Raw genomic sequence first — 12,565 nt, forward strand, 5'->3', positions numbered from 1 at the left:
TTTCTTGGTGGGAAGGGAGCAGCTGGCCCAGGGCAAAACCTTCAGCTTCTGAGATAACTGCCTGGCAGGGGGAGCACACAGATGCCTCTCTGTTGTGGAGACATCAGCCTTGGAGAGAGCCCCACCACCAGTTGGGTTCTCACAGACACTGCCCATCACCATGTCCTCCTCATCCACAGTGTTGGGCATCTCAACTACTCAGCGCAGCTCTCCTCGCACCCACACAACCAGGCACCATAAATTGCTAAGAATAGCCCTGCTTGTAGAGGGAGGCCATTGCACTTTCCTAAGCGCTCTCCCACAAAGGGTCATTCTCCCTCACACTCGGCAAGTAGGACAGCCAGCGGGACAGGCAGCTCCTGCGTTTGCTCTGGCCAATGGGAAGCAGCTGCCATGGTAAATGTTAAACATGAGAAGGGCATGTTATAGCTCCCTGGGCTCATTCGGTTGCCACCCTGCACGAGAGGTGAGGGCTGTCTAGTCCAGAAGTCTGCCCAATCATGGCCAAGACTTTGGGCTTCAAAGGAGGGTTCATGAAACCTGCAAAGAAAGCAGCTCTGAAATAGTTTCCTTATAGGGGAAAAATGCCTCCTGGCTCCCTATGCATTAGAGTTTGGCTGATGTTTTGAAGCAGGAGTTATTTCCCTTCAGAAACACACTCTTATGCTTACCTATAACACATTCTTCACATAAACCTCACTGCAAAACTCTGAAGGACAGCACCAGGAGATCTACTTCAGGAAAGAATAAGACACTCATGCAGAAAAGAAGAAAGAAACTGGTTTTATTCTTGGGACACTGAAGTCTTGTTACAGCATCTAGCTGCATCCCCCTGACTGTTTTTTGCCTGCACAAGAATGGATTTCAACAGGGTAGGGCACCACATACAGACCAGGAGACCATCACGGGAGGTAAGCAGCCATTTATGATGAGTCAGAGCACATGGCAAGTGTAACTCAGATAGGGATTTTCCAGGGACCAGTCCGCCCTGCCAGGAGAATCGAGGAGCTGGCGAGGTGACCTTGTTTCCTAGAAAAGGCACTTCTGGGACCGGAGTTGGTGTAGAAGGGGACATGGAGGCAGCAGGAGAAAGTACTGGGAGCAGGAGAGGGAGATGCTTCCCAATTTAACCCATTATGTGTCATGATGGGGCAGTGGTGAGAACGGGAGAGTTATTTTCAGTGTACCAGAAGAAGCAGCAAAGGCCGTCTGCAGGCCTGTGCACAGACTGAGGCTGGCACAGAGCCCCCTGCATCCGCAGAAGGGGCTGTGAGGGCTGCGGCCAGCCGCAGTGGCAGGAGTGGGAGCAGCGTGGTGGACATGACCCGCCTGGAGCCTGGTGCAGGAGGCAGGGGGACGGGAGGGGGAAGGCAAACTGAGTGAACTCATTCGGTCCATTCCTTTTTGATGGACAGGTTCCACTCCCAAGTGAGATGGTCGTGCTTGTCATCATCCGTGAAAAAGGACTTGTTGTGGTAGGTGCCTCGGGCCAGCATACCCTTCGGGGCCTCTTCAATCGGCGTCAGGAACTCGTACTCCTCTGGCCGCGGCCCATAGCTGCCAACCATGAACGTGGCTTTATCCACTAGAAGAAAACAATCCACAAGGGACGAGCCTCTCAGGTGGGGAATAAACAAGGGGAGAAGAGACCAAGAGCATGAGCACAGATCACAGATGGAAAGCAAGCAGTGCGGAGAGAAAGGGACAGAGGTCAGCAAAGGGGACAGAATCAGCAGAGGAAACAAGAAATTGGATGACGTGAAGCACAGGAACAGCTGAATAGATAGAAGGATGGACAGGCAGATGGACAGATGGGCAGACAATTCAGTCTGTACCCTCTCTCATGTACACGCTGCTGGAAGGGAGTGGATATACATAGCGTATTGCTAGAGATCTCTCTTGATCCCTTCCTACTTCTCTTTTAGTGAGAAGACAATGCATCTATGCTGAATGGGATGCCAGAGCCTTAGAGGTGGCTGCATGCAGAGATGTGAATGTAGGATACATATGTGAAATGGGGCTTTCCTCTGCCTAGCCTAGGCAGGGCAGCACTGTACAAACGAGAGAGGTGATGGGCAAAAACAGGACCCCGCGGACAGTGCAAAGCTTCATAGAGCAGCTCTGCGTTTTGCCACATGCCTCTGGAAGACTTTTAGGGGGTGATAAGCTCTGCAAAGGCTGTGCACTCTATAAGGGGTAAGACAATCTGTGGGGCAGGGTGGGGGGGTGGACAGCTCTGTATGGAGAGGAAATCTCTGTGGCAAGCACTGTCTAAACAGTGTCTCTGGGGACATCTCTGCTGCAGACTGTGGTATAGCATACAGATACCAGAGCTGGCTTGCAGGGAGTTCACACAGACACAGGAAGCAGTTGGCCTGGGTGACTCAAAGTTCAGGCTAATGCACTCTGCTGGGAAGTCTCCTACGTGGCAGCAGAGAGGCCGATTGGGCCAAGGGGGGCTCTGTCCCAGCCCAAAGCTGCAGGGGACACTTCTGTGAGCAGAGGGGGCTTGTGGGGGTTGGAGCATTGGTGTGCAGGGCAGGAAGGTCTCTTACTCACCCTTCACCCCTGTCCGGTAGGTGTGCTGCACGTATTTCAGTCCTGACACAATGTCCCTGTTTACCTGCAAGAAGTGACCAGGAATAAGTGTTACAGCGACAGTTTTGGTACACTTATCTGTTTTTTTTCTCTCCTCAGAGACATGCCCATCTTGGCTCCCTACACCACTGCTCCCAAGGGCCCAGCAAAGGACATGTACTGCTGAGGGGAGCCCTGATGTTATTCCTCTACAGTCTCCCAGAGACCTGTGGCATCATCTGTGTGGCTGAGGGCATCTCCCACCCTTCCCCATCTTTCTCCTGACTCTGAGGTTGACTGGAGCGCATCAATCAGCTTCCCAGGATGGGCTGACAAGGGCAAACCAAAGTGAAGCAGGGAGTTCCCAGATAGTACTTTCCATGTTGAAAACTGAAAATGGTGACTGGAGTCATCCCTTTAGCACAAAGAGGTGGACAAGATTAGCTGAGCTCTCCCTGCTGCCCTGTAAGATCAATGGGGAGCTGGCAAGTTTCTTTTCAAGACATGGAGGGACATAGTTTTTGTCCATAATCTTTCCTCAAGTCTCCCAAGGATAGCCTGGACATATCCCTTGCTGTCCCCACCCAGCACACACTGCCTCCCTGCAGCATGATTCAATCTGGAAACAAGATGGGCAGATCCTTTTACATCCCAGGAGACAATTCACATGGTGCCAGCCCTTTCCAGCTTTGGGACTGAGGGAGGGAGTTAGAATAACTTGTCTGGTTCCAGGCGTCTTCTATCAACAAGGCTGAGATACGTATGGAAATGTTTCATAGCACAAAGAAGGGCTGGAGGTGTCCCTGGGGACAAAGTTATCTCCAGGACAGTGAACAAGCCTCAGAGAAGGAGGGAAATCTTTCCCACAGAACCCACATATTAACACTTTCCCTCTCTTGTTTCAGGAGACCTATCCGCCTTTCACTTTCTCTGCCAAATCCAGCTTTGTTTGCAACAAACATTTGTGAAGATAATCACTTCAGTGCTGGATGCCACACTCCACTGTGTCCATGTTTCATTTCCAATTGGAAACAGGCGAAATGGCTGACACATGCTGATTGGGAGAGGGGAAAATGAGCCTGTTTGGGTATATCAGGACACAGAAGATTTCAGATATCTTCAGCCAAATGCTACAATATTTCATCTTTTTACGCATTCATTAAGCCCAGCAATGCAGACTGAATAAGTTATAAAAGTACTTCATAGAAAGCAATCTTCTCCTTCCCTTACATTCCCACTATGTGTGGATTAAAGATTTTCTGATGGCTAAAAATTCAAGCCAAACTTAGCCAAAACTACCTATCTGGTGCCAAAACTACCTGCTGTTCACCATCATGGATGGATAGGAAGCAACTTTTTCCAAAAGATGAGCAAACAACAGCAATCCCTGGGAAAAGCTGGTCCTATATTGAGTAGAATGACACCTAAAGCTAGGGGTGCTTTCCTTGGGCCTGGCTTTCTGGCAGGCATGCTGCCAACTCTAATTATCTGATAGACTGCTGGTGACGGGCTTCAGCAACTGATGAGAAGCAACCAGAAGGAAAGCAACTCACTTTGAAGTGGATCTTAACTCTGTATTCAACTCCCTCCTTTAATACGAAGGTCTCTTTCTTCAGTGCTTCAAGGTCACCTGTAAGGAGAGATTCAGGCCATTAGTTAGAGGAGAGAGAGACCACACGCAGGGGGCTGGGATGGAACTGGGATTGGTGTGGGAGGTGAGCATCCCTTTGAAAGACTGCATGCCTGGAAGAAGAATGTACAAAGGTCTGTACAAGCATTCGCACTGTGAGCATACATGCACAGAAATGCCTGGGCCTGCGTATGTGCATGTGCTGTGTCCACATCTGTGTAGGTAATGCACGAATAAATACAGGTCAGATATGCATGACGACATTTATGTACAGACTCACAGTTAGGTATTCATGGGAGTGTATAATATGTTTCACCCATGCCCAGCACCAGGCTCGGGTGAGCGGGTGATAGTAGCTGGGCATGTTTCACAGCTCCTGCCTGGTGCACGAGGCTGCCCAGGCTCAGCAGGGCTCTGCGTGGTTTCAGTTGAACAGGAAACCTCTCTGCTGCTCCAGGCCCAGCTTCCTCTTACTGCTAAAAAGCCCATATAAGGTGAAGCCTGAATCTCTCCCCATGTCCCCAGGAGCCGGAACTACAGTATTGCTCGATTCTGAAGTTTCAAAACAGTCTGTTACCCTAATGACTGCACATGCCTTGTGCTTGTGAGACCTAATTGAAGGGAAATAAGAGCAGAAAGCAAGAGAAACCCAAGAGCTCCTAGAGCACGCTAAATGAAGAAAAAGACCCTTGACACTTTCCTCTGTTACATCTCCTTGTCTTTTTCATAAATGTGTACCTTAAATAAGCAACAAGGCTAAGGTATCCCCAGGGTTCCTCTACAGCCTGCTGTAGCATCCCCAGGACAAACTCCTTTTCAATTTGAAGCATGCCAGGGCCTTTGCTTGTTCCCCTGTGTGCCCGAGGAGAGTCTTTACCTACCTGTAAGGTCCATAGTGATTGGTCCTGGAGCAGAGTCACATACCAGGGTGAGTCGGGTGACCACCACGTTGGGAGCTGTTGGGTCTGCAGGGTAGGAAAGTTAGGGGGAAGCTGTCAGCTTGCAAAATTAAATGTGGGGGGAGGGAGGGGAAACTAAAGAAACATGGTTGCCTTCCCACACAGACACTACACTTGCACAACAGGGCCCATGCATCTGCACCAGTTCCTCAGCAGGGATCCCTCCAGTCACCATTCCAATACCCAGAGACCCTTCCTCTACAGGAGACTCCCTTCTTAAGATCCTTCTGAGCAGCAAGGTCCCCTTTAAACGTATACCGGTCCCCTCCTGTTTCTCACCCCTCAGGAGCCCCCCAAGGCTAACACACCTCCCACCACAGGTCCCTACCCTGTGCTAACACTCCCTACTACTTTACACCTAATGGTCAGGGCATCCTTCCTACCTCCTTTCTGTGCATCTCTCTACCTGCCCATCCCCAGTCCATCCCCATCCCATTTCAGCAGAAGCAGTGTGCATGCCTGGCCAAACAAGCTCCCTCTTGTCTGGGGCTATCTCACCCCCTGCCCACAACACACTGTTGTTATGCATCACCCCAACCTCTTTGCATCAGGGCACTCCAGCTTACCTGCCACTACGGGCCCATCTCCCAGCAGGGACTTCTTGTACTTAGCGAGGCTTTCGTCGTCCTTGTCCAACTCTTGCAGCTCCTGCAGTGTTTTCTGGGGAGGAGGTTTGTAGTTGAGTTTCCCATCCAGCTCATCATCATCTTCCTCCACATGAGGTTCTTGGGTCTTCTCAGTCATGGTCACTTGGTCTGGGTAACAGAGGACGGGGCAGTTGATGGGATTGCTCCACAGGGAGGTAGCGTCCCCGGGGGCACTTGTTCTGGGCACAGTGCAGCTCAGTCCCCCAGGCTGCTGGGCAGCCACCTGGTCCCACCACCGAACTCAGTGGTATCGTCACAGGCAAATGGCGGCAGCGATCAGCTGCAATGCTGACGCTGCTGTGCCGATACTCTGGCTTCAATACAATCCCCCTCCTGCCCCCTCTCGTCTCCCTGCAGGCATGATGCGCACACGCAGACCTACACCATTCCTCCCTCCTGGGGAGGAGGCTGCGGGAGCTGAGCCTGAAACCAGAGTGATTTACAGCCACTCTGTGCAGCGTGATTGCTGGCCAGCAACCCTGTAATTACAAGCCACCACACAAGGCTTCAGCATTCACCAGCTATCTGGCACAAAGAGCCACAGCCAAACACCAGGGCATGGAGAGACATGAATATAACCAAGGCTGGAGGTTTCATTCGCCCTCTCGTAATGGGGTTCTAAGCCCCACTCACACAGGGTTTCACAAAGAAATTAAATACCTGATAGCAACTCCCTTATGTGAGCAAGTTAATGAAAGCTCTCAAGAAAACAAACCCGCTTCAGTCTATCTGCTTGTGTTCCTGGTGTTCGCTCCTAGGAATAGCTCACTCCACTACTGGCCAGGTCTCCTTCCTGCTGAGGAAGCATGAGGCAGGTGCCTGCAACAGCATCTAGCCCAGCTGCAGAGTGGCTCTGCGTACCTGCGCTTTGTCAGAAAGGCTTCTCGGGAAGGAAAGGAAGTCAGGCTGGAGCCCACGTTCACGCTGTCAGCATTGCTGGGACACAGGCCACTAAAGGCAGGAAGACAGGGAAGCCGCTTGGGTGGCGTCCCAAATGGGAGCCAGAGTGGGGAGAGATCAATGGGCGGGCAACCAGGCGAAGTGTGTGAGAGAGGAAAGCAGGAGACAAAGGAAGGTGCAAAGGAAGGGGAGGTGAGGCAGGACTGTGTCAGGTCCCCCTCACTCAGCCGCTGGCCCCGTGGAGCCAGCCCCATGCTCTTGGCTACTTTCTGATTCTTCAAAGAAAAACTAAAAAAATGAGCAGTGCTCTGGTGCAGTGGATGATGCAGACAGCCAAGGCATTCCTTTCTGTATGGCAGCAAGGTCATCTGGTCGAGCTATGCAGATCTCATTTCATGTCACTTTATCCTCATATTAACTCCTTTTCCCAGTCCCTGGTTATTTGCAGTTCCTTCATAAAGCCCTTTATCCCTCTCCACAGCAGCCCTTTATCCCTCTCCACAGCTACAGCCCTAGTATTTGCCCCTGCTCCCAAAAGTTAAGTTGGGAGCTACTGGAATAGCTTTCCTGCTCATTAAAACAGAAAGGAAATAAAAAAACATGCTACAGCTCAGGGTGAATCAGCAAGTGGAATCAGGCAGCAATGAGTAATACGCAGACCTCTAATTGCAATCCCAGTGCAGTGAGACCAGCGGAGAAAACTCAAGGAGGGGTGTGTTGGCAAAGGCGCTTAGCAAGTTACAGAGGGACAGAGAAGGACCAAACAGCACAAGAGCAAGCAGCCTCAGCCCGGCATGTTAATGGACAACAGCTATGATGTAACATTCTGTTGCAATGCCATTTTGCGATAAGTCAGGAACCAGTGCAGGGAGAGCAGCTGAGGGGGAATCCCAAGGCAGAGGGACAGGAAGGAAGGAATGTCCCAGCAGACAACTGCTCTGGGCTGAGTAATACCCAGCCCTGGCTCTGGGAGTGCAAAGGACACCTGAGTACCATGGGAAAGGCACCTGAACTCACCCTCATGAGGAAGGAAACCAGAAGCTCCCTCCTGAAAGAAACGACTGCTCATGCCCCACACCCCACTGCTCTGCAGCCTCAGCATAGCCACCTTGCAAAGCCCCCGATCCCCCAGAGCTGTTCCACACCAGGCACAGGGTGCGATGAGCTGCAGCAGCCCCCATGAGGTCTTGCCTTCCACTTTGGCTCCAGCTGCAGATCTGAGTCATCTCCACTCTCCCAAATTTCTTCACGATACTGGGCTGCATCTGCCACCACTAGAACCACAGAGCAGAGCTGCCCGTCTGCCCTTCATCCTCCATTGAGGTTTGATGGCTTATCACAGATGAGGGAGGGACACAGGAAAAGGAGACAGAGATCTCTGCAGCCCCTCGCCGAGAAAAGGAAAAGAATAAAGGGCTGGACCGGCTGGTTGCTCCCCATCTCTCAGACTGTCCCCTCCCCTCATACATGCAGCAGAGACTTTTCCTGCCAGCCTGTGTGAGCAGCTCACTTGAGGAGGGGATGCTTTTAGGGCTCTGAAAACCTGGACGGGCAGCCTGCAGCACCAGCAGCTCCTAGCGGATGGCACCAACCAGTCTCTGCTCCCACAGGAGCAGAGGCCTCAATCAGACCCTGTTCCAGGGTTTCTCCCCAAACTGTGGCCCCGTCCCTGCCAAATTCCCAGGCAAGGAGGTGGCCAGCAGGAAGCTCACGCCTCAGCCACCTCTGCCCCTCTCATGCACAGCAGCATCCCAAGGCTAGGGGAAAACACCAGGGGTGGAGGGGAAGAGCATGAAAAGCCAAGGAGAGGGAGCAAGCTGTTCAAGGGGAAAGCTAAGGATGGGCACGAGGCCTGGACACCAAATCTGCTTGCTCCAGTCCTGGGACTGGTCCTGCCTTCAAAGAGAAACACGCTACCAGGTTCAGGCACCTGAGCCTCTCCAGGGTGAGGGTGTGAGTGCCTGTCAGGGTCCCTGGGCTCCTGTGTCAGGGCTCAGGCCAAGGGCCAGGCTGGCAAGAAGAGCCCCCAGGGGCTCAGGCCAAGAACCTGACTAAAAATGAGAAAATTAACCCTATAAATGCTTTACACAAAGAGAGACGGGGCTGATTTGCGGCCGCATTTTCCTTGCTTTCCTGCAGCCCCAACTCACAGTCGTGCATCACCAGCACCTCTGAGGCCTGGGGGCTTTCACAAAGCCACAAGGAGAGGGACAAAGGCAGAGTTTCGGGACTCTCTGCCAGGGAGAGACGGCTTCACGAGGCCGAGGAAACATCCCTGCTGCAGGATGTTAGCTGTGCAGGGGGGGTCGGTGGCTGCTCCACACCTGCAGCATGTGAGGGTGGGAGGCCAGGAAGGGGGCGTAGGCATCACTTCAGCCCCCTGTGCTGCCACTGGTCCCCCCCGGGCACAGAGCGGGGGGCGCAGGGGCATCACCGCGTTCATGCGTCCTCTGCGCATCACATTCGCTCCCCCGAACCGTCCCCAAATCTAGGGCTTATCTCCGGGTCTGGCAGGGAGCGTGCAACTTTCCGCGGTGGAGGCGTAAGGCCCTGGCCCTAGGGGCACCCCCGGCGTCCCCTGGGGGCAGCAAGGGAGCCGGGAGACACCTCGTGTCACCCCCCCCGCCACCCCGGGGGTGCAGGGCCGGTCTGCCCCACCGCGCTGCAGCCTCCCGCTTCCCCGTCGGGCGCCGGCAGGGCCCCGGCGCCCCGTTCCCGGGGCAAGGCTGGGGGATGGAGCCCCGCGCCGGGAACAAAGGCGCGAAGTTTGGCACCGCCGCGGCAGAGCCTTTCCCTCTCTCCCCCCGCTGTCCACGTCCCCCCCTTCCTCGCCTTGGCCGCGCTCATACTCACTGGCTGAGCGGCGTCTGCGTCCGGGGTCCTTCTCCGCTCTCAGCTCTCAGCTTTGAGCTTTGGCAGTTGGAGCAGGAAGGAAGTTGGTGGGAAAAAAAAAATAATAATAACGCGCACACACACGCGAAAAAAAAAGAAACCACCAGCAGCAGCAGCAGCCCACTCGAAGAGGAAGCCCTGAGCAGCAGCGTGGCTGTGCATGCTGCAGCGCGCAGCTTCTGCGGGACGTGGCGGGGGCCGGCGGGGCGCGCGGCGCTGCCCCGCGCGGCGCTTTGTGCGCGGGCGAGAGCTCCGTGCCGTGCCGTGCCGTGCCGGCCGCTGCGTTGCGGAGCGGAGGGGAGCGGGGGGCTCTTTGTTCCTCAGCCCTGTGGGGTTTTTTTTCTTTATTTATTTTTCCACTTGCTGGGGTGCAATGAGGGCAGGTTTCGAAAGCTCGTCCTGATTTACAGCAATTAAAATGAGAGGAGCATCAGGCTGAGCGCATATGTGCAGACATGGTGGGGGGCGGGGGGAGGATGCAAACGGGGGTCATTGCAGACGAAGCTCATTTTTCCTGGTTAACACACGTTACCTGCTGCTCTGGGTGACTGCACTTAATAAGTTAATTGTTCCCATCCAGACCAGTTTCAAGCATCAGCTACCTCAGGAAGAATAAGCTCTCATTTTGCAGGGATGTTTAAGCGATCTGAAAGATTTTACACCATTTCCTTTCTGAAATATCAGAAGATTTTATCTTCCTCTTTCACTCACAAAGTGCCCACTTAGTTCTTCAGTGACATAAATCCTTCACACACGCACTCCTCGGTGCAGAATTTAAAAACAAATGAGATCATTGGTTTCCAACCTACAAACGTGAATCTGCAATGATCGATGGACTGCTTTTAATGCATTTGAAGAAGCAAACTGAGCAAAGCAAATCTATTGTCAATGGGCTTAAATTTACTGCACAGGACTGACATGTCCATTAGAAAATGTTTAGCCTACACAGATTTTAAAGGGTTGCAAACAACTAAGAGAAATCTCTGTCAGGGATGGACAGACCTCAGACAAGGGGGACTGATTCTCCCAGCCTACCATTGCTTTAATTCAGGCTATGGATGCCACTTTGATTCTGAAGTCGTGCATTTCAAGGGACAAACAGAGCATTATAAACAGTAAAATAAGTTTGGGTGGTGATGGCAGGGTCTGTAGCCTCAGAAGCATTTTAAGTCTCCATGAATTAGCACAGCCACCAACAGAAATTATTTTATTCTCTGCTGCTATTTCTCACTCCCATGCTCACCCTCCACGCAGACTAGCACATGAGTGCTGAGCCGAGTACAGCAACTGAGCTGTCTTAAAACTCACCTGGCAAAAATAAATAGGCAAATAGAAAAGTACATATCCATGTTAAGCCCAGATCAGTTTCCTAGCCTGGTTTGCAGTGTGACCAAACGCTTGTTCTAGCAGAAGGAGAGGGATTGTGTGGGCAAGGGAAGGAGCAGATGGGGATGGGGAAAGGACAGAGCAACTTCCTTCAGAGGCAGCTCCAAGTTAGGGTGCCTCAAATTGTTCACATGAACAGTCCTGGCCTGGGAAAGGTGTGAAGAACTGGATGTGTTAACTACAGTGAGCTTGGGGGAAAAGGCCTTATTGTGCAGCCCCTGCATCTTGTAGATCATCTTGTCTTGCTTACCGTGGTGTTCAGACTAACCCACTGATTTCAACAGACTTCCCAATTTGCACTGAGGGACCAGAACACCCTTTGGCTGGGAAGGTTGAGGTTATTGTATGCTCATGGCTTGGTTGAAGATTTCCTTCGTTTTAGCAGTTGTGTACAGAGACCTGTGCAATTGTATCTCTGGCATATTACAATCATTTTTGCTTGTTATTTTTATCTCTTTTTTTAGTTGGAGGAGATAAATATCATACTGCCTATGTTTTTATATATCAAGACCACTAAAAACACTTTCATAGAGGTATAGGGATGTATAGCTGGGCACCACCATAGGTATGTGCACTGAACCTATATGGGAATAATGTTTGCCTAGTATGCAGGAGAAACAGGTTTTACTCCTAGACTGGAAATTAGCTTGTATGCAATCATGGGCAAATCATGTCATTGCCCTGGGCTTCATCTTCCTATGGGTAGGAGAGGTGAGAAGGAGCTGCAGACTTTGGATATGCACCATGCCAAGCAGATGGGATCTTCATCCTTCCAGTCAGTGCATCCAAGAGCCTGCTGGGCAGCCACGTCACTGATCTGCTGGAAGAAAGGTACCTTTTGAACTGGGTTATAGCAGAACATCACGAAAAGCAAATCCTCACCACCAAGTATTTCATCTCTGACAAATGGATACTATGTGGTGAAAATCATCTCCTGTCAGACTTTGTCCAAGCACAGCCAATTCTTGTGTGTGGCAAAAAGAGGCAAGGCCAGCGGATAGACTGCACCTGCTTTATTGCAAAAGAAACTGACATTTCAAACGTCTGCTTAGTTAGAAAATATTATTTTCTACTTAAAATAGCATTACTAGGTGCTATTTATTTTCTCCTCACTGATTACAATTGGTTGACCACATCAATACATGTTATCAACCACTGATGTCTAAATTTATTTCAAGTGAATATCCAAAATCTTATTCAAATTTTTAAAGGCTTGTCTTTCAACTATATAACCTTTACTCTCAACAGTCTTATGACTTCCATAGTGTCCTAGTTTCATTGGACCCACCAAATCTTGTTATTTCTTAAAAATCATGAGATTAAAAAAAATAGACATAGCATTTTTTTCTATTTGGGTTTAGGCTGGTGCCACCTCCAAGTTGCATAAACTGTTCAGTATTTCTGGGTTTGAATTTTTTTAGACTGGTGGTACATTGCTGCTGTATTTTGTTAAACTTCATCGCCATGTTCTACATAAGACATGGCTGCATTGAGGAAAGGAACTACCCTATAGAGGCTATTAGAAGTGGTTATTTCAGCAAACCAACTCCTGTTATAATCCTTTGTTTTTATCT

The 12,565-nt window shown here is 51.1% G+C and overlaps 1 protein-coding gene across 2 annotated transcripts; it reads right to left on the minus strand.

The window, feature by feature from the left end:
• Window positions 1-760: 760 nt before the first annotated feature.
• Window positions 761-9,781, minus strand: ARHGDIB (Rho GDP dissociation inhibitor beta). 2 transcript variants are annotated; one of them, XM_026076127.1, is made up of 6 exons: window positions 9,567-9,781; window positions 5,733-5,921; window positions 5,089-5,172; window positions 4,131-4,207; window positions 2,560-2,623; window positions 761-1,585 (listed from the first exon to the last, which is right to left on the minus strand). In XM_026076127.1, exons 2-6 carry the CDS (start codon window positions 5,908-5,910, stop codon window positions 1,386-1,388), a joined length of 603 nt encoding a protein of 200 aa, XP_025931912.1. In that variant the 5' UTR covers window positions 5,911-5,921; window positions 9,567-9,781; the 3' UTR covers window positions 761-1,385. The 2 variants fall into 2 exon arrangements, with proteins under 2 accessions (XP_025931912.1, XP_025931913.1); XM_026076128.1 differs by lacking the exon at window positions 9,567-9,781 and adding an exon at window positions 7,905-8,068.
• Between the last annotated feature and the right edge of the window lie 2,784 nt (window positions 9,782-12,565).

The sequence above is a fragment of the Apteryx rowi genome, unplaced genomic scaffold (assembly GCF_003343035.1).
Source record: "Apteryx rowi isolate R43461 unplaced genomic scaffold, aptRow1 scaffold_426, whole genome shotgun sequence".
Lineage (NCBI taxonomy): Eukaryota > Metazoa > Chordata > Aves > Apterygiformes > Apterygidae > Apteryx > Apteryx rowi.